Source organism: Rhinatrema bivittatum, chromosome 6 (assembly GCF_901001135.1).
Source record: "Rhinatrema bivittatum chromosome 6, aRhiBiv1.1, whole genome shotgun sequence".
Classification (NCBI taxonomy): Eukaryota; Metazoa; Chordata; class Amphibia; order Gymnophiona; family Rhinatrematidae; genus Rhinatrema; species Rhinatrema bivittatum.
This window is the reverse complement of record NC_042620.1, coordinates 278,651,798-278,674,325: the sequence shown is the minus strand read 5'-3', so window position 1 is coordinate 278,674,325 and position 22,528 is coordinate 278,651,798. Positions and strand designations below refer to the sequence as shown.

The following is a 22,528-nucleotide window of genomic DNA, read 5'->3' as shown; positions in this document are numbered from 1 at the left end:
GGAGCGGAGACAGTGAATGGGGCCGGGGGCGAGCAGGGCATGAAGTAGTGAAGGGGGGGGGGTAATTATCCCGTGGTGGTGGTGGTGGTGGGGGGGGGGGGAAATCACAGACTGCGGATGAATGAAGAGAGAGCGAGCGAGCGAGAGGTGGTGAATGGCGAGAGGAAGGGAGGGGGGGCGCCTCGGGACCAACCAATCGCCGGGCTGGAGCGGCCGCGGGGGGCGGGGCCGGGGGCGCGCGCTCCCGCCGGCGGGCACGCGCAGAGACGGGCACGCGGCGAGTTTGCCTCTCAAGGTGTTCTCCGCGCGGCTGAAGATGGCGACGGCTTGAGAGAGGGGGGAGCCGGAGGGAGGGGAATGGAAAGGAGGAGACCCCGCTCCGGAATGACGAGGAACGGGAAAAGCGGCGCCCACCAGAAACGGAAGAGAAAGCAGTAGAGCGGCTCGGGGAACGGGGCGGATGGCGGGCCCCGGATCGTGACGGCACCGCCGCCGGCCTCCTCCACTCGCGCTCTCTCGCTGCGTCTCTCCCTCCTCTCCCCTCGGCGCGCGCGCAGCATGGCTCGGGCCGGCTAGGGGGCTCCGCGGGGCCGGGCACGGACAGGGGCTGGGACGGGGGGAGGCAGGGCGCCGCCGCCGGAGCCCCCCGCCGTCATGCCCAGGTGACACCGTGGAGCGGGAGCTCGTCGCCGCCGCCGCCCCCCAGCCCCTGAAATATGATCAGGGGGGCTTGGATGTACCGCCGGGAAGACGACGCCGTGCTGAGGATCTGCTGTGCCCCCGGGCAACACGACAAGCCGTGCGCCGACTCGGAGAGGGCCCAGAAATGGCGACTGTCCCTGGCTGCGCTGCTCTTCTTCACCGTCCTGCTGTCTGACCACCTCTGGCTTTGCGCGGGGGCCAAGCCGGCCCAGGCCTTCGCCTCGCAGGCCCCGCGGGGCCAGGGACCGGAGCCGGGCCCCGGCTGTGACACTTTTCCAAGCAATCTGACCAAATCCGCCGCCCCCGCCCCGCTCTGCCCCGCCCCCGCGTCCGCCCCCCGCGGGGCCCCGCCTCCTCCGCGACTCGACGCAGCCTGCGCCCGCCTGCAGGCCCCGCCGGCGCCCCCTTCGCCCTCCAAGAGACGCTTCCTGCAGGCTCACTTCGGCAACTGGAGCCTGGCCTTCTGCGACGGCTACACCATGGCGGACCTGCTACTGGGCACGGCCAGCCCCGAGAGCCTGAACTGCAGCCTGGGGCAGGACTGGGGCCCCGCCGAGGGCGAGCGCTGCAGCAGCTGCGTCCGGGCCTACCAGACCCTCGACCAACACGCTCAGGAAAAATACGACGAGTTCGACTCTGTGCTGGCCAAGTACCTGCAAGCCGAGGACTACTCCGTCAGATCCTGCATGGGAGACTGCAAGGTGAGCGGGGTTGGCCCGGGGGGGGGGGGGGGAGAAGGTTATCCTAAAGCAAATGGTGTCCCGCTTGGGGGGGGGGGGCTTATGGCAGAATGGGGGTGAGGAAAGGGGTAACAGCTTATTGAGAAGAGACATCACAAATGTAAAGGCTACATCTCCAAGGACCCCTCTGATCTGCCCCTCCAAAGCAAGAAGAGAAAAACTAATGATATTTTAGACCTGACCACCTTTTCATGTAAAACATGTGGTATGCAATGTTTTATGTAACTGAGTCCAACTGTCTGTAACTTTCCCTAAAAAATGGGCTTTCCCCTGCCCCCCCCCCCCACACCCCAAACTCTGTACCTCCCCCAGTTTGCACCCAAACTCTGCACCTCCTCCCAGTATACACTCATACATCCCAATCTTTACACCTCCCCCCCTCTGATATATGCTCATTCATCGCAAACTCTGCACTTCACTTCAGTATACACACACGCACCCAAACTCTGCTGCTCCCTGGTATACACTCATACGTCCTAAACATTGCACTCCCCCCCCCCCCCCAATATACACTCCTTCCCCCCCCCCCCGGTATACATCCCAAACTCTGCACTTGCCCCCCGCTATACACTCACACGTCCCAAACTCTGCACCTTCCCCCGCTATACACTCACACGTCCCAAACTCTGCACCTTCCCCCTCTATACACTCGCACGTCCCAAACTCTGCACTTGCCCCCCCGCTATACACTCGTACGTCCCAAACTCTGCACTTGCCTCCCCCTCTGTACTCTTGCACGTCCCAAACTCTGCACTTGCCCCCCCCCCGCTATACACTCACATGTCCCAAACTCTGCACTTGCCCCCCCCGCTATACACTCGCACGTCCCAAACTCTGCACCCCCCCGCTATACACTCGCACGTCCCAAACTCTGCACCTCCCAAACTCTGCACCTCTCCCCCGCTATACACTCGCACGTCCCAAACTCTGCACCTCCCCCCCCCCGCTATACACTCGCACGTCCCAAACTCTGCACCTCCCCCCGCTATACACTCGCACGTCCCAAACTCTGCACCTCCCAAACTCTGCACCTCCCCCCGCTATACACTCGCACGTCCCAAACTCTGCACTTGCCCCCCCGCTATACACTCGCACGTCCCAAACTCTGCACCTCCCCCGCTATACACTCGCACGTCCCAAACTCTGCACTTGCCTCCCCCGCTGTACACTCGCACGTCCCAAACTCTGCACCCCCCAGCTATACACTCGCACGTCCCAAACTCTGCACCTCCCCCGCTATACACTCGCACGTCCCAAACTCTGCACCTCCCCCGCTATACACTCGCACGTCCCAAACTCTGCACCTCCCCCGCTATACACTCGCACGTCCCAAACTCTGCACTTGCCTCCCCCGCTATACACTCGCACGTCCCAAACTCTGCACTTGCCTCCCCCGCTATACACTCGCACGTCCCAAACTCTGCACTTGCCTCCCCCGCTATACACTCGCACGTCCCAAACTCTGCACTTGCCTCCCCCGCTATACACTCGCACGTCCCAAACTCTGCACTTGCCTCCCCCGCTATACACTCGCACGTCCCAAACTCTGCACTTGCTCCCCCGCTATACACTCGCACGTCCCAAACTCTGCACCTCCCAAACTCTGCACCTCCCCCCCGCTATACACTCGCACGTCCCAAACTCTGCACTTGCCCCCCCGCTATACACTCGCACGTCCCAAACTCTGCACCTCCCCCCGCTATACACTCGCACGTCCCGAACTCTGCACTTGCCCCCCCGCTATACACTCGCACGTCCCAAACTCTGCACCTCCCCCCGCTATACACTCGCACCTCCCAAACTCTGCACCTCCCCCCCCGCTATACACTCGCACGTCCCAAACTCTACACCTCCCCCCGCTATACACTCGCACCTCCCGAACTCTGCACCTCCCCCCCGCTATACACTCGCACGTCCCAAACTCTGCACCTCCCTCCGCTATACATTCGCACGTCCCAAACTCTGCACTTGCCCCCTGCTATACTCGTGCACCCCAAACTCTACACCTTCTCCCAGTATACTTATGCACCTCCACCAGTTTGCAACAAACTCTGCACCTCCCCTGCTATACACTCGTACGTCCCAAACTTGCACCTGCCCCCCACTATACACTTGTAGGTCTCAAACTCTGCACCTTCCCCTGCTATAAACTCGTACGTCCCAAACTCTGCACTTCCTCCCAGTATACACTCATACATCCAAATCTTTACACCTCCCCCCCCCCCCCCCCCGATATAAGCTCATTCATCGCAAACTCTGCCCTTCACCTTGGTATACACACACATACCCAAACTTTGCACTTCCCCCTGCTATACACTCGCACGTCCCAAACTCTGCACCCCCCCCCGCTATACGCTCGCACGTCCCAAACTCTGCACTTGCCCCCCGCTATACGCACTTACATCCCAAACTCTACGCTCGCCCCCAAACTCTGTGCTCCCCTTGCTTTACACTCATACATCCCAAACTCTGCACTCCACCCCCCCCCTGCTATACGCTCGCCTGTCCCAAACTCTGCGCTCTCCCCCTGCTATACACTTGTACGTCCCAAACGCTGCGCTCGCCCCTGGTATATGCTCGTACTCCCCAAACTCTGCACCTGCCCCCGCTATACACGCATACGTCCCAAACTCTGCACCTCCCTCCGCTATACACGCATACGTCCCAAACTCTGCACTCCTCCCCGCTATACATTCATACGTCCCAAACTCTGCACCTCCCTCCGCTATACACGCATACGTCCCAAACTCTGCACCTCCCTCCGCTATACACGCATACGTCCCAAACTCTGCACTCCTCCCCGCTATACATTCATACGTCCCAAACTCTGCACCTCTCTCCGCTATTCACGCATACGTCCCAAACTCTGCACCTCCCTCCGCTATACACTCATACATCCCAAACTCTGCACTCCTCCCCGCTATACATTCATACGTCCCAAACTCTGCACCTCTCTCCGCTATACACGCATACATCCCAAACTCTGCACCTCCCTCCGCTATACACGCATACGTCCCAAACTCTGCACCTCCCTCCGCTATACACGCATACGTCCCAAACGCTGCACCTCCCTCCGCTATACACGTATTCGTCCCAAACTCTGCACCTCCCTCCGCTATACACGCATACGTCCCAAACTCTGCACTCCTCCCCGCTATACACGCATATGTCCCAAACCCTGCACCTCCCTCCGCTATACACGCATATGTCCCAAACTCTGCATCTCCCTCCGCTATACACGCATACGTCCCAAACTCTGCACCTCCCTCCGCTATACACGCATACGTCCCAAACTCTGCACCTCCCTCCGCTATACACGCATACGTCCCAAACTCTGCACCTCCCTCCGCTATACACGCATACGTCCCAAACTCTGCACCTCCCTCCGCTATACACGCATACGTCCCAAACTCTGCACCTCCCTCCGCTATACACGCATACGTCCCAAACTCTGCACTCCTTCCCGCTATACATTCATACGTCCCAAACTCTGCACCTCCCTCCGCTATACACGCATACGTCCCAAACTCTGCACCTCCCTCCGCTATACACGCATACGTCCCAAACTCTGCACCTCCCTCCGCTATACACGCATATGTCCCAAACTCTGCACTCCTCCCCGCTATACATTCATACGTCCCAAACTCTGCACTCCCCCCCCCCCCCTATACACTCATATGTCCCAAACTCGACGCCTGTCCTTGGTTCAAATCCCACTGTCACTCCTTGTGAAGTTGGGCTAGTCACTTAACACTCCCTTGCCTCAGGTACAAACTTAGATTGTAACCGATGTGGGGATAGGGCAATACCTCCAGTACCTGAATGTAATCCACTTTGCTGTTCCCTTTGAAATGCCGAAAAGCAGAATATAAATAATTATACTCATTTATTCTAAACTCTGCACGTCCCCGCGGTACACGCTCGTACACCCCAAACTCTGCACGTCCCCGCGGTACACGCTCGTACACCCCAAACTCTGCACCTCCCCGCGGTACACGCTCGTACACCCCAAACTCTGCGCCTCCCCGCGGTACACGCTCGTACGCCCCAAACTCTGCGCCTCCCCGCGGTACACGCTCGTACGCCCCAAACTCTGCGCCTCCCTGCGGTACACGCTCGTACGCCCCAAACTCTGCGCCTCCCCGCGGTACACGCTCGTACGCCCCAAACTCTGCGCCTCCCCGCGGTACACGCTCGTGCGCCCCAAACTCTGCGCCTCCCCGCGGTACACGCTCGTGCGCCCCAAACTCTGCGCCTCCCCGCGGTACACGCTCGTGCGCCCCAAACTCTGCGCCTCCCCGCGGTACACGCTCGTACGCCCCAAACTCTGCACCAGCTCTCGGTATATACACATGCATCCCAAACTCTACTCCTCAGTATGCATGTGCGGGTACCTCTCCCTCTAGCATTCAGAAACCAAACATTGCAGGTTCCCCCCACAATGTGTACACACAGACAAGATACCCTGATGCTCCCCCATCATCATATAGACTGGAAATCCTGAACCTCCTAATGAGCACACACACAGCAAACTTTGCATCTCCCTCTCCTCCTAATAACAGACACACATAAAAAGCAGCAGCTCCCCCCAGCAAACACCCACATACAAAATCCTACTCCTCACACAACCCTGAACGTGCGCACACACTCGGGAAACCCTGCACTTCCCCCAATCCTAACACACAAGTAAACCCTAATATACACATAAGCACACACACTAAAGCCTACACCTCCTGCCAACACACTGACCCATACCAAACCATGCACCTTCCAACTTGCACACAAGAAATCTTGTACTCCCTTCTCAACAATCGTACACACAAAACTCAGAGAAAAAGCAGCAGCTTCACCCAGCACACAAACCAAACCATGCACCTCCCCCCAAGCATTGTACCTCCCCTAATACATACATACCCCCACACACCAAAATCCTGCACTCCTTCAATCTCACACTCACACACAGCAAACCCTGCATTTCCAGCGCACATGCATCAAACCCTGCAGCTCCCCCCAGGGCGTTCAGATACACACGCACCAAACCCTGCAGCTCCCCCCTCTAGCACACACACACACACACAATCAAACTCTGAATCTTCCCCTAGCCCATATGCACCACTCAAAGCCTGCATCTCCCCCAGGGCATACAGACGCAGACACCAAACCCTGCATCTTCACCCAGCACACACACCAGTCAAGCCCTGCATCTCCCCCAGTGTGTGTGTGCGCGTACACACGCACGCAGAGATATCAGTCCCTGCATCCCCTCCAGCGCACACATGCATATTCACACAGTAAACCCGACAGCTTCCCAGCGCATGCATGTACCCACACAGACATTAAAAACTGCATCTTCCCCTGCATACACACAATCCAACACAACATACTGTGCACCTCCCCTAATGTGCAGCACAAATACACATACTGTACATACAGACCACCCAGCACTCTACAGCACCCATCTGTATACATTCTCACATACAGGTTACCCTCTATACCCAGCATACAGCGCACACACGCACAAACAAACCCCATCTTGTATCCCCTTGATACACAGACACCCCTGCCTCTGGTGGGACAGAGTGTACAGCAGAGACTGGAATTTGAAGCTTAATCTCAGTCTTGTTGATTCCTATAGTTTGTTGTCATTCCAGATCATAGGGTTTCATGAAAATTACTGCTATCCCAAATGACTGTGGGGCATAAATCCAGAAATGACTTCCATGTGTGTGAGTCGAGCAGAGATTACAGATGACAGTGTGGGACTAGAGCATGCTTATGACTTTTGTGAGCAATGATCAAGTCTATCCATGCACCGACTGGATGTGTCTGTGAGCAGAAGGGGTCTTCATGCAGCCTCTTCAGTGTGCCCTAGAAGTAAGGGGGCGGTGGAGAATTTAACTTGGAGAGCTTTTATCTTCCTCTCCTTATTTCAGTAAAAGTGTTGTGGTTGCCTGTTAGTCCACTTGGATATGTGGTCAGCAGACAAGACATAGGTGAGATGTTTTTATTGGACTTAACTTATAAATCTGTGACAAGCTTCTGAGAGGTATTCGGTCTCCGAGGGGTCCGTGAAGAAACAGGGCGGTTACGTTGGATTTAAATAGTGCAGAAACAGCTGGGTATGAGGTTATCCTCTCCATTAGCTCAGCGAAGAGACAACTTTAATTACACTGGGTTTCACTGACCTCATGAAGAGAAGATGACCTCATGGCCAGCGGTTTCTACGATGTTGAAACCCAGTGTAATCGTGCTGTTTCCTCACAGACCTGAGGAGACGAGAAGATAACTCTCAGTAGTTAGACACAGCTGTATTAAGTTAGTTGACCCTTATTGCTACATCCCTTTCACAACGAGGTTTCTGTAGTGGAAGATCGCAGAGTGAGAGATTATAAGAGGTTTGGTCCTGTATACCTCCACGCCTTGGTGGTTCGGTTTGCTGGTCGTCTAGTGCCTTCATCCTACCAAGTAACAACTCATTACAAAATAAAGAAGTGGAGGGGAACCCTCTGCAAAAGTGATGTTCTTCATTTTGTGGTGGGCTAGGCCCCAAGAGACAGGGGCTTCTGGTGGTGTTGGGACAAGATGTCAGCACTTGTGAGACAGGAAACGAGACTCCTCTTGGTTCCATCCGAGTTGTTCTGGGACTCTCCTGCTGCCCTGGATTAGTGCTATAGTATAGCTTTGTTACAGGGATCTGCAATTGATTTTATGACATGGATTTCCAGGACTTCCAGCAAAGTATTGTGGTTGCCATCTTAGTCTGCTTGAATATGTGGAAATGCAGGCCCCTTTTTATTGTATTCGGAACATTAGGAGTGCCCTACTGGGTCAGGCCAAAGCTCCACCAAGCCCCGCATCCTGCCTCTGACAGTGGTCAGTCCTAAAGAGTAGTTCCAATATCCCCAGAATAAGAGTGTGTGTGTGTGTGTGTGTGTGTGTGTGGGGGGGGGGGGGGGTGTTCCTGGAATCACCTGGTTTAACAACCGTTCATGGATGTTTTCATCCAGGAACCTGTCCAAACCCTTTTCAAACCTCACTGTGCTGCAAACAAATTCCACAGCTTCATTTTTGCATTGAGTGAAAAAAATACTTTGTCTAGTTTGTTTTAAATCTGCTACCTCATAGTTCTAGTACTATTAGGGTAAATAAGTGTCCCCTATTTACTTGTCAACCCCCCCCCCTCCCGTCATATCCCCTCTCTATCTTCCCTTCGCCAAGCTGAAGAGCTGTAACCTGTTCAGCCTTTCTTCATAAGAGACTCGTTCCATCCCTTTTAACCATTAGTGTCGCCCTTCTCTCTACCTTTTCTGATTCCACTCTACCTTGTTTTGAGCTGAGGTGATCAGAACTGCGCACAGTACTCTGTGCAGTCTCCCCATGGATCTGTACAGAGGCATTAGCAGGCTCTCTGTTTCATTCTCCATTCCTTTCCAAAGAATTCCTAGCATTCTGTTTTGACTTTTTGACTGCTGCTACACAGCTTATCTGCTGAAACTTGCAGGAGGGAGGAGTGTAGAGCCAAGCACTTTCAATACACACAGGCCATGAGAACTTTTGAGTTGCATTTACAGGAACTAGGACCTTGTTTGCAGAAGAGCAGTTTGGCCCAGGACTAGTTCTTGCCGTACCTGTCAATCTCTTACTGATTGAGAAACTTATTCACCTTTTGAGGTTCCTTTGGTCACTTTGACTGACAGAAGACAAGATCAAAATCTGATCTCTTCAAACTACCTTTCTTAGGGTGGTTACGGTTTTGTGTTGCTTCACAGGCCTTTTAATGCACAGGAAGCCAAGCTTTTTCAAGGGAAAGGAAGCTGTGAAACTTAGGGGGTTACAATATGAAGCTCCAAGAGGGGGAGATTCAGGAATAGTGATGACGAGCACAGTGGCAGACTTTAAAAAGGCATGGGATAAACACAGGATCCTTACTGGCACAAGCAGCATTTGCAGTCCGGGGCAGCAGTGATGCGGTTACATTGTGTTTCTTAGAAAGCATGGGGTAATCTGCTTGGAGCAGCAGCTCCAGCTCTAAATGGGACACGACAGGTGGGAATTTAATCTACTCGGGGGTAAATGTGCATAAAATTGCTGTTGGGTAGACTAGATGGGCCTTTTGATCTTTATCTGCTCTCAGTTACTGTGTTGCAGAAGGGAAGTAATTCAAGTAGTCCTGTTGATCCCATAGAAACTGGAGTCTACAGGCTATGGTGCTTATATTTTGTAGAAACCAAAAGAGACTGAGATACTGTAGTGAACAACTCGACACCAAAAACGGAATGAACTCCACAAAACTTTCAGGAGCAATAGCAGCGCTATCCGGGTGTCAGCGAGCCAGGCATGGGGTCTCACAAATGACCACCACCAGACTTTTCTCAATCATTCACCCCAAATAATATTCTGTGGGTTTTTTTTTTCTGCATATAAAAATGATGGCAAAAGTAAAACTGTCCACGCTTATCTGGAAATGTTTAAGGTCCGGATGTATCCTTTTCTGACTTTGTGAGTTCATGACGTGGGATGAACACATTCGCTAATACCGGGTCATCGTTTCGGGACTGTGGGTTTCACGCGGGGACTCTGAACAGTTTGTGATTGCTCTTAGGAGAGACTTGCACTTTCTCATTAACTCAGCATTTTTGTCCGTTTGGTTGCTCACTGGCCGCTTTGATACTTTTTTGCCATCATTTTTATATACAGAAAAAAAATAAAAAAAAACCCCAGAATATTATTTGGGGTGAATGATTGAGGAGTCTAGTGGTGGTCATTTGTGAGACCCCATGCCTGGCTCGCTGACACCCGGCTAGCGCTGCTATTGCTTCTGAAAGTTTTGTAGAGTTCATTCCGTTTTTGCTGTCCAGTTGTTGTTGTTGTTCACTATAGTATCTCTTGGTTTCTACATTGTTCTACATTGAAATAGTTAGGTTGGATCTTTTGTGACATTTTGTAGCCGTATCTGACTTCTAAGGAAGGGATCCATGTGATCTCAAAAGTTCCTGGACTACAGATTGCTTTCTGTTTTTCTCCGGTGAAAGGTTTTACACTGTACAAAGATGACTGAAGGAAGCACTTCTCCTCATTCGAGTGCGTTCCAGAAGCAAGAGATTCCATCCTAACCTTGGGTGCAGATACCTGGTCAGCACACATCGCCCATAATCTCATGGACTCTCCGCGCCCCACAATGAGTATGCAGAAGACAGATTTGTACCTGCACGCGTCTCTCTTCTTTTAGGCTATTCTTTGTGAATAGCCTAAAAGCCCTGCTAGCAGTGAGGTCACCAGGGATGGTTTGGCGAGTCCTGCTCTGGGGATCTGGCCAGCTGAAGCCATGAGTAGTGGGACAGAGAGGCCCTGACCTCAGAAGTGTGCCTAGGAATAAACCTCAGGGCTTGGGAAACTCCTACCCTGTGGTACCTGAAAGGTCACAAAGCGGAATATCGGTATAAGAAATGATGGCTAATCAGATGTCCCCTGTGGCGGTCCAAACATCATTCCTCTAGCATGAGAGAGAGTGGCAGGGGCCAAACCTCTCTAAATATGTGTCTGTTTATGTGATTCAGGAGCCTTTGTGTGTGTAAAGACCTCTCTTTCCTTTTCATGAGTTTAAATCTCTTCTCACTTGCTGACCCTCCTTGTACTAACAGCTCCGAGCGAGCCCTTTCAGCCCCCACACTCTCCTCTCTTTGTGCACTCCTTTGTGCAATATACAAAGCACATGTATAGGGGAGAGCGGCGTGGTCTGTGCCGGCTGATTCAGACACCCAGAGAACGCCCCCCCCCCCCCCCCCAAAGAATGTACACCTTACCCAACTTGTGAATCAAGGGGGACGACTCTGAGTACGGTGACAGTTAAATCTGCACGTTCCTTTCCCTTCCAGAGGCACCAGAATAGATGCTTTCTAGGAGTAACCTTCAAAGGTAAGCAGGTTTAGGATATGCAAGAAGAGCTGTGCCTAATGAATCCCCAGGACACTGATTAAGTCCATTATTATTTCTGACCAATGCACTGAAAATGAATCCTTTCCATGCATCCTTCTGTGCTAAGAAGTGTGCTCACCTGTGCCCCAGCATCCATTGCTTCCTCCAGGAAGCTCCCAGTGTCCTCAGCACCTCAAGGCTTAGAGTGTTGGGGGGGGGGGGGCTACATGTTTAGTGGTTCATGACCAGGGCTGGGAAAAACCTGATTACCCAGCCTTCTCTCACTGGGTAGGGGGAAGCAGCCTGGAGCCGGGTCCATTGGGGGAGTAAGCAGCAGACCAGGAGAACAAAAAGGTCAAAAGAAAAAAAAAATTAGATCACAGATCTCCAAGATTAAGAGAGAGCTATAAAGAATCTGTGAAAACCGTTTCCATCCCTGTTCGTGACTTTGTCCACTAAATAAATACACGCTTGGTGATTGGAGCCAGAGATGCGGGGAGTCTGGCCCTGCTGCCTCATGCCTAGCACTGTACCCCCAAAGAGCAGTGCAGTAGGGCTCCAGGTAGAAGCGGGCAACTTCAAGGAAACACATCGGGCCTTATTCAGTAAATCATTTACATCCTGACAGAATTGGGGGTGAGGGTGAAGTGCTTTTGGAATAAGGCTCAGGGTAATATTAGAGAGAGAGAGAGAGTGAGTTTCTCCTTTGCAGCAGCTAATGGTATTGCAGGAAAGAGGGAGGGCAACGCAGGAGGGCGGGAGACTTAGCAGAGGAAGGGAAAGAAACGCAGCATTCCCCCATCCCAAAATAATGAACTGGTCCAAAGACAGCAGGAGAAGAGGGATGCCGTGAAGGTGGACTAACGAAATAAACCCGGCCGATCTCTAAAACATCGCCTGCGCTTCAGGACAGACTGACTAAGAGAGTGCTGGATGGGGAAAGGGAAGCCTTGCCTTAGCAATCTTCTCGAATGTTTTGAAGGTGTGGATAAAGGTGAGCCGATGAGTGTATTTGAGTTTTCGGAAGGCGTTTGATAATCCCCCCATGAGAGAGGAAATTACAAAGTCAAGGGATAGGAGGCAGCGTTCTGTTGTGGATTCATAACTGGTTTAAAGGCTAGAAATAGAGAGTAGCACTAAATGTTCAGTTTTCCAAATGCTAAGATCATTAATGGAGTACCACAGGGACTGTTAATGGGACCTGTGCTGTGTAATATATTCATAAATGATCTGGAAAAGGGAATGACGAGTGAGGTGATCACATTTGCAGATAACACACAATTCAAAATTGTTAAAAAAAAACAACATTGGATTGTGAGGAACTGCAGAAGGAATTTGCAAGACTGAGAGACTGGACAACTGAATGGCAGATAACATTTTTAAGTGCTGCACAGAGGGAAAAATCATCCCAACTACAGGTGCACAATGCTGGGTTCTGGATTGGGAGTCACCACCCAGGAAAAGGACCTTGGAGTCCTTGTGGATAATTCGATGAGATCCTTGGCTCAGTGTGCAGTGGCAGTGATCAAAAAAGCAAACAATGTTGGGAATGATCTGAAAAGGAATGGAGAATAAAGCAGCAATTATCATACTGCCTCTGTATCGAGCCATGGCACAACCATCCCTTAAGTATTGTGTGCAAGTTTGATCACCCCATCTAAAAAAAAACCACACACAATAAACTAGAAAAGGTGCAGAGGAGGGTGACAGAAATGAGAGAGGGGATAGGACATTCCTATGTGATGAGAGGTTACACAGCTCGGGCTCTTCAGCTTGGAAAAGAGACGGCTGAGAGGGGACCATGATAGAAGTTTATAAAATCATGAGTGGGGAGGGATGGGTAAATAAAGGACGGTTATTTACCCTTTTAAATAATACTAAAACAAGGGGACCCTCCATGAAACCAGCAGATAAAACATCACAGAAAGTACTTTGTCACTCAGTGCACTATCAAGCTGTGGAATCTGTTGCCAGAGGATGTGGTCAAGAAGATGAGCATAGCAAGGCTGAGCACCAAGAAAGCCAGGATTCAAATCCCACTGCCGCTCCTTGTGGTCTCGGGCAAGTCACAAACTTGACTGTGTTTTTTCCCATAAATACAGAATGGGAGAAAACCTCTAGTTAATGACTCCTTGGACTGTGGAGCGGGAAAGACCCACAGTACCTCTTAACCTAATGGCCTTCAGCTATCAATGAAAAGGCATGAGCGAAACACAGAAATAAATAAATAAGAGAGGTTTGACCAAGTTCCTGGAGGAAAAATCCATAACAGATTATTAGCCAGATAATCTAAAGAAAGCTACTGCTATACCTGGAAGTAACAGGAATTAGATCTAGTTTATGGGATCTGCCAGGTGCTTGTGTAGGAGAAGGATTAAATGGAAAATTTTCTCAGTGGTGGGGGAGGGCAGTGGAGTGCCTCAGGGATCTGTACTGGGATCTGTGCTTTTCAATATTTATTTATTTCCATTTATATACTGGTATTCAAAAGGTATCATACCGGCTTACATTTTAAAACAATAAGATACATCAAAAATTAAAACAAAATATTCATAAAATATTCAAATCCAATATTAATTAAAAAAAACAAACCATCATTGAACATATTATCAACAATTGTAACCTAGTCATATTTATAAATGAGCTGGAAAGCAATATGACAAGTGAGATAATCATATCTGCAGATGATACAAAATTATTCAGAGTAGTTTAATCACAAGTGGATTGTGATAAATTGCAGGAGGAGCTTGTGAGGCTGGAAAATTGGGCATCGAAATGGCAGATGAAATTTAATGTAGATAAGTGCATGGTGATGCATATAGGGAAAAATAACCCATGCTATAGTTACACAATGTTAGGTTCCATATTAGGTGCTACAACCCAAGAAAGAGATCTAGGCATCATAGTGGATAACACATTGAAATCGTCGGTTCAGTGTGCTGCAGCAGTCAAAAAAGCAAACAATGTTAGGAATTATTAGAAAGGGAATGGTGAATAAAACGGAAAAAGTCATAATGCCTCTGTATTGCTCCATGGTGAGACTGCACCTTGAGTACTGTGTACAATTCTGGTCGTTGCAACTCAAAAAAGATATAGTTGCAATGGAGAAGGTACAGAGAAGAATGACCAAAATGATAAAGGGGATGGAACGATTCCCCTATGAGGAAAGCTAGAGGTTAGGACTTTTCAGCTTGGAGAAGAGACTGCTGAGGGGGGATATGATAGAGGTCTTTAAAATCATGAGAAGTCTAGAATGGGTAAATGTGAATTGGTTATTTACTCTTTCAGTTAATAGGACTAGGGGGCACTCCATGAAGTTAGTATGTAACACATTTATTTATTTTATTTATTTATTTAAAAGTTCTTATATATAACTAATACAATTAAGTAATTGATCTATGTGGTTTACAGTAAAAACATACATAAAATGTTTTAATACAATAAATAGGAGACAGATAATCAATTAAAATAAAGTATACATAGGAGACATCAAGTAATAAGTAGATCATGTAGGTTAAAATAGTATAGTTAAATTAAGATAGTATAGTTAAATTAAACTTAAAATAACCAAATCAATAACTATACTAGAAAAGGACATTAAAGATAGGCTATGTGATGTTGTAAGCGATTGTGCAAAAGTAGGTTTTTAAAGCTTTTTTTAAATCCTTGATATTAGGCATGAGACGGATGTCTTCAGGTAAGGAGTTCATAAAACCGGACTGGCAGCTGAAAAAGCGTGCTTGTGAGTCAGGTCTAATCTTGCCGTCTTTATTGTAGATATTTCAAGTATACATTTGTTCATTGAGTGTAATTGGCGAGCTGGTTTATAGAGTCTTAGCATGGAGCAAAGCCAGATTGCTGAGGGGTTATAAATTAAGTTGTGTATTATGGTGAGAATTTTGTATTTAATAGGGAATGAAATTGGTAGCCAGTGCAGAATTGAAGTGTTGGAGTGATGTGGTCTTTGCGAGGTATATTGTATAGTAGACGAGCAGCAGAATTCTGGATGAGTTGAAGGGGACGGATAGTCGAGGCTGGTAGACCTAGATAGAGTGAATTGCAGTAATCGAGGCCGGATAATATCAATGCTTGGACTACTGATCTGAAATCAGAATCGAATAGCAGTGGTTTGAGTTTCTTTAGCATTTCTAGTTTGAAAAAGGATTTTTTAACAGTTGCAGTTATGTTATTGGACATAGAAACTAATAGGAGAAAGTTCTTTTTTCACTCAATGCACAATTAAACTCTGGAATTTGTTGCCAGAGGATGTGGTTAGTGCAGTTAGTGTAGCTGGGTTTAAAAAAGGATTGGATAAGTTCTTGGAGGAGAAGTCCATTACCTACTAATTAAACAAGATGACTTAGAGAATAGCCACTGCTATTACTGGCATCAGTAGCATGGGATCTGTTTAATGTTTGGGTACTTGCCAGGTTCTTACGGCCTGGATTGGCCACTGTTGGAAACAGAATGCTAGCCCTTGGTCTGACCCAGTATGGCAGTTTGTTCTAACTACCTGGACTGGCCCCTTTCCTAGACTGTTTAGATAAATTGTAATATGATAGGAGCAGAGATCTCATGCCACAGCCAGAGAGGCAGACACCAGCTGCCTCTGAGTGTTGGTTAGCATGGGGTGAAAGTTCAAGGCAGACTGGAGAGAATTTTTGTAGGAACTTTGCCTTAGCATCTTTTCCTAAGATAGGTAAGATTCTTTTTTAACCCTGCAGAATACACAAGAGCTACCAAACCCACAGTGCCCTAGGCAACCTGGCCCCCTTGAGGATGCCAGCATATGCCCCCAAAATGTCCATCCAGCGTCTGAGGGGGAAAAGTAGCATTTATTGAGGACCCCAGAGCCCTCTGCAGTCTTTGAGCCAGCCTCAACGATTGCACAAAAATCCCACACTGCTTTTTCTTTTTATTTGTTTTGCATCTTTATGCCTATACGAATTTTTGGTGGACAAGTTCTTGTCTTATGCCTAATCTATGCTTTAAGCAAAGACCTTGTTTTTAAAATGTGGGGATATCTTGTGTGCTGGGCCCAGACCCAGTGAGTGGCTCCTGGCTCCATACTGGAGCAGAGCAGGGAGGCAGGCACATTTCTAGAAACCACATACAAGAAGTAATTTTCAGAAGGACTTCCACTCATAAATCCTGCTTTTATGCCTTTAAAAAATAGCCTGGGGAGTTCTGCATGTAATTATATATTCAAAAGTGATTTCCCTGGTATTTTTATGTGCACTGCAAAGAGGCATTCTGGGAGGGGAGTTCGGGCAGAGGCATGTCTTCCACGTATATTTTCAGATTTTGAAAGTATGTGCTTAATTATACACTGGGAGCAGGTGTAACTTTACAGGAAAGAGGCAAATATGCACTGGGGAGCGGGTGAAAGAGGTTAAATATGCGCTGGGGAATGGGTGTAACTTTACAGGAAAGAGGCAAATATGCGCTGGGGAGCAGGTGTAACTTTACAGGAAAGAGGTTAAATATGCGCTGGGGAGCGGGTGAAACTTTACAGGAAAGAGGCAAATAAGCGCTGGGGAGCGGGTGAAACTTTACAGGAAAGAGGTTAAATATGCGCTGGGGAGCGGGTGAAACTTTACAGGAAAGAGGCAAATATGCACTGGGGAGCGGGTGAAACTTTACAGGAAAGAGGCAAATATGCACTGGGGAGCGGGTGAAACTTTACAGGAAAGAGGCAAATAAGCGCTGGGGAGCGGGTGAAAGAGGTTAAATATGCGCTGGGGAGTGGGTGTAACTTTACAGGAAAGAGGCAAATATGCGCTGGGGAGCAGGTGTAACTTTACAGGAAAGAGGTTAAATATGCGCTGGGGAGCGGGTGAAACTTTACAGGAAAGAGGCAAATAAGCGCTGGGGAGCGGGTGAAACTTTACAGGAAAGAGGTTAAATATGCGCTGGGGAGCGGGTGAAACTTTACAGGAAAGAGGCAAATATGCACTGGGGAGCGGGTGAAACTTTACAGGAAAGAGGCAAATATGCACTGGGGAGCGGGTGAAACTTTACAGGAAAGAGGCAAATAAGCGCTGGGGAGCGGGTGTAACTTTACAGGAAAGAGGTTAAATAAGCGCTGGGGAGCGGGTGAAACTTTACAGGAAAGAGGCAAATAAGCGCTGGGGAGCGGGTGTAACTTTACAGGAAAGAGGCAAATATGCACTGGGGAGCGGGTGAAACTTTACAGGAAAGAGGTTAAATATGCGCTGGGGAGTGGGTGAAACTTTACAGGAAAGAGGCAAATAAGCGCTGGGGAGCGGGTGTAACTTTACAGGAAAGAGGCAAATATGCACTGGGGAGCGGGTGAAACTTTACAGGAAAGAGGTTAAATATGCGCTGGGGAGTGGGTGAAACTTTACAGGAAAGAGGCAAATAAGCACTGGGGAGCGGGTGAAACTTTACAGGAAAGAGGCAAATAAGCGCTGGGGAGCGGGTGAAACTTTACAGGAAAGAGGTTAAATATGCGCTGGGGAGTGGGTGAAACTTTTACAGTAATGAGGTAAGTATGTGTTGTAACTTTCTGTATGGTGCTAGATAGATGCACAGTGGTGAATTTTGAAAACAGATTTAGGCACATCAAGTCTGTGGGTAAAAAGGGCCTTTAGACTTCAGGTTATGCAATGACCCTTGCAAGTGCAGTACTGAACAGGACCTTCCCCATTGCTCAGGTCTTACCTCCTACCTAGACCCAAGTTAATGTGTTAAAGATCCACTTTCTGTTACAGTATACGTACAGCACCCATTAAAATCTGAAGTCATTAAAAGGTGTAATGCTGCCGGTTTCTACTTTTCTCTTTAAACTATTTTGGTATCTTTTATTTTGCCAGATCAGGAGCCACAACAGGACTTTTTATTTTGTGACCTACAAGTAAGTTCAAATCTACAGATTAGGAACCAAGGCCATAGATTACACCGCGCCCAAACAAGAATTAGCTGACTTGTATGTGTGTGTGGGGGGGTTTGTGCGTGCCTTTATATGTAAATGTGTGTCTGTGTATGTATATGTAGTGTGTGTGTGTGTGTATATCATAGAGAAAGGGACATACACGTACATAGACAAGTATACATACACAGATATAGATGTACATACTGTTCATGCAGACCGATACACATACCGAGATATGCACATGTACATAGATACAGAGACATGCATACACAGACGTACACACATGCAGACATATATACAGAGATAGGTACGGAGAGAGACACGTGTGTGTGTGTGTGTGTGTGTATATATATATATATATATATATATATATATATATATATATATACACCCACACGGAAGCACACATACATAGCCATTCAGATTCATGCACAGATATACAAAGAGACATACACATGGCTGTTCGGATACGTACGCAGACACACATGAACATAAATTGCCATACTGGCTCAGATTGAGGCCCAGCATTCTGTCTCCAAGTGCAAGTACCTGGCAAGTATCCAAACATTAGATAGACCCCATGCTATTAATGCCAATAATAGCAGTGGTTATTCCCTAAGTCAACTTGACTACTAGCAATTTATGGACTTCTCCTCCAAGAACTTGAACAAACCTATAAGAGCACACACACATATGCAGATATGTGCAGCTACAGTATAGGCACATGCAAACCATACAAATAAATGTACAAATATTTACAGATACACATATATACAGACACACAGTCATACACATATTTGGGATCATACCTATAAGGGAGCCTGGACCGACGAGCCGCAAATGTGCAGTAGAGAGCAGCTCTACCGCGCATGCGCGCACATCAAATGGCGCTGGCTCCTTAGGAGCGGCGGCGAGCAGGAGCGGGAGGAGCAGTAGCTCCGGCGACGCGCGCGAGGGAGGGACACGCCCCTGTCTGCCGGTTGTGGGTGAGAGAGAGGGAGGTGGTGAGAGGGAGGTGGTGAGAGGGAGGTGGTGAGAGGGAGGTGGGGAGAAGAGAGAGAGAGGGAGGGAGGGGGAGGTGGGGAGAGGGAGGTGGGGAGAAGAGAGAGAGAGGGAGGGAGGGGGAGGTGGGGGGAGGTGAGAGGGAGGAGAGAGAGAGGGAGGTGGGGGGAGGAGAGAGTGAAGGGGAGGGGAGAGAGTGAAGGGGAGATGAGGGGGAGGGAGTGGAAAGCAAATGGACCAAAAAATTTTTTTAAATGTAGCCCGTTGTTACGGGCTTAACGGCTAGTATATATATAAACTGGTAATGAAAATTATCTCGAGAGAGAACTCCCTATTTGTATAAATATGGAAAACAAAAACGGGCGAATACCCATATATTTTCAAATGTTTATTACACATTTTAGTACAGCTTACCAAAATATAAAACATAATTATTGCAGTAAATACCACTCACTAAAGAATGTTAAAACCACATGTCAGTCATTCACTTTCATCCATCTCAATCATAATATCTATAGAAGCATAACAGCAGAAAAAGACTATATGGCCTGTCTAGTCTGCCTATCCATCCAATTTATGTAGCCCTTACAAATCCCATCACTCCCATGCTTTCATGAATTCAAATACCATTTTTGTCTGCCAACTGGGAGGCTGTTCCAGGCATCCACTACTCTTTCTATAAAGAAATATATCGTAAGATTACTCTGAGTCTGCCCCCTTTCACCCATGTCCTTTGTTTTAGAGCAGTGGTTCTCAACCTAGTCCTTGGGACATGCTTGGCCAATCACGTTTCAATGTATTTACATGACAGAGATTTGCATACAGTGCCTTTACTGTATGGAAATCTCTCTGATAAATATTCACTGTGGATATGCTGAAAATCTAACTGGTTAGGTGTGTCTCAAGAATTGGGTTGAAGGATCCCTGTTCTAGCGTCTTCTTTCCGTTGAAAGAGGCTCATCTCCTATTCATGGAAGCCTTTGAGATATTTGAATGTCTCTATCACAGCTCCCCTATCTCACCTTTCCTCTAGAGTATACATGTTTGGAGGAGGAATAGCCTAGTGGTTAGAGCAGTGGGCTACAAGTCACTTTACCCTCTATTGCCTCAGGTACAAAACTTAGATTGTAAGCCCCTCTGGGGATAGGGAAATACCTACAGTACCTGAATGTAAACCGATGTGATTTGTCGGTATATAAAAAATAATAAATAAATTAATATGCTTTAGGATGAAGACCACTGACCATTTTAGTAGCCTCCCTCTGGACAGACTTCATCCTGCTTATTTCCTTTTGAAGGTGCGGTCTCCAGAATTGTACACAGTATTGCAAGCAAGGTCTCACCAGGGACCTACACAGGGGCAATATATTGCCTCCCTTTTTCTGTTGACCATTGCTCTTCCTGTGCAGCCAAGCATCTTTCTGGCTTTTACTGTTGCTTTATCCACCTGTTTGTATCTGATGATCTTAAAGTGGCCAATCACACCCAGATCCTGCTCTTCTTAGAAGAATTTAATCTCCAATACTGTACCTTTCCCTTGAGGTTTTGTACCCTAAATGCTTTACTCTGCATTTTTTTTTTCAGCATTAAATCTTATCTTCCAGTCTCTAGACCATTCCTCAAGCTTTGCTAGATCCCTCCTCATGTTTTCCACATCTTCCTGGCTGTTCACCCTATTACAGATTATGGTATCATCGGCGAAAAGACAAACCTTTCCTGATGGTCCATGTTGCTTATGAAAATGTTGAAAAACAAAAATGGCCGCAGGACTGATCCTTAAGGCATAAGGTTAGTAGCACCCCTCCTTCTCAGACTAAACTCCATTTACCGCTACCTTTTGTCGCCACTTAGTTACTCTAGGATCCATATCAAGAGTTCACGATTCATTTATAAATCCTCTGTGCAGAACCGTGTCAAAAGCCTTGCTGAAATCCAAGTACCCTATTCTAGCGCTCTTCCTTGATCCACCTCTCTGGTCACCCAATCAAAGAAATTGATCAGATTCATCTGACAAGACTTACCTCTAGTAAAACCATGCAGCCTCGGATCTTGCAAGCCACTGAATTCCAGAAACTGCACTGTCCTCTGTTTTAGCAGCGATTCCATTAGTTTGCTCCCCACAGAGGTCTGACTGACCGGTCTGTGGCTCCCAGCCTCCTCCTTACTTCCACTTTGATGAACAGGAACCACATCCACCCCTCCCCAGTCCTCTGGAGCTACTCCCGACTAAGGAAGCACTGAAAAGGTCACCAGCGGAGCTGCCAGGACTTCTCTAGGTTCCCTCAATACCCTCGGATGTATCCCATCACCTAATCTACTTTAAGTTTAGTTAGCTCCTCATGAACACACTGTTCTGAAAATAGATTGAGGTTTACCTCACTTCCAGTCTTATATTTGTTTATATGGTCCTGGCTCCAGGCCCTTCCAGAGTGAACACCAAATAGAAATATTTGTTAAGCAATTTTGGGTTTTTGCTCATCAGCCTCTACATATTCCTCCCCTTCACCTCTGAGTCTCATAATGCCATGTTTGCACTTCCTTCTATTGCTAACATATCTTTAAAAAAAAAAAAAAAAAGTCTTATTTTCCTTTTTTTTTTTTAATAGTTTATCATTTTTGAAAATTAACATCATGTAAATTCAATTTAAACAAGAAAAACATATGCCAAAATATTGGTTTAAGAAAACTAAATCGATATAATAGAAGCTGTAACTAAAATTCCATTTTCCAGGTTTATCCTTAAACCAATCACTTTACAGGTCAAACTTGAGAGGGATGTGGGAGAATAGAAATGAAGGGAGAATTTTACTTTTAATACTACTAAACAGTAAGGGCAACACAAGACTGGATATATGTATTATTTCATTTACTTATGTTACTGCTTTGGGATACAAATTTGTATTAAGATTTCCTTGTAAATGCTTAATTTCAAAGCAGGATGAAGTTTTTATTTTTCTTTTGCCAGACCATTTAAAGAGTTTCATAGAACAACGTAAATTATTTTCCATTTTAATGTTTGCATTCATTTACATCTGGTGATACTCCAGAGGCAGCAGCATCCTGTGCTACACACATCTTTTTACATCTGTATATGTGGGTGTGCACGTTTGTTTGTTTATTTATGTAAAAGTTTTCTATACCGACATTCATATAAAATATCACATCTAAGACTGGAACCCTGCCTGATTACATTCTGAAAAAAACTCAAGACTTGGCTCTTCATCCAAGCCTTCCCTCAAGCCTAACATTGCATCAATTCCTTCACTTAGCCCAA

At 47.8% G+C, this 22,528-nt stretch overlaps 1 protein-coding gene across 1 annotated transcript in view; it reads left to right on the top strand.

The window, feature by feature from the left end:
- Positions 1-284: 284 nt before the first annotated feature.
- FAM155B (family with sequence similarity 155 member B) overlaps positions 285-22,528 on the top strand; it is a 329,423-nt gene continuing 307,179 nt past the window's right edge. Inside the window, exon 1 of the mRNA XM_029607278.1 lies at positions 285-1,403. Coding sequence (XP_029463138.1) covers positions 717-1,403 — 687 coding nt within the window. The 5' untranslated portion in view covers positions 285-716. The remainder of the gene's footprint in view (positions 1,404-22,528) is intronic.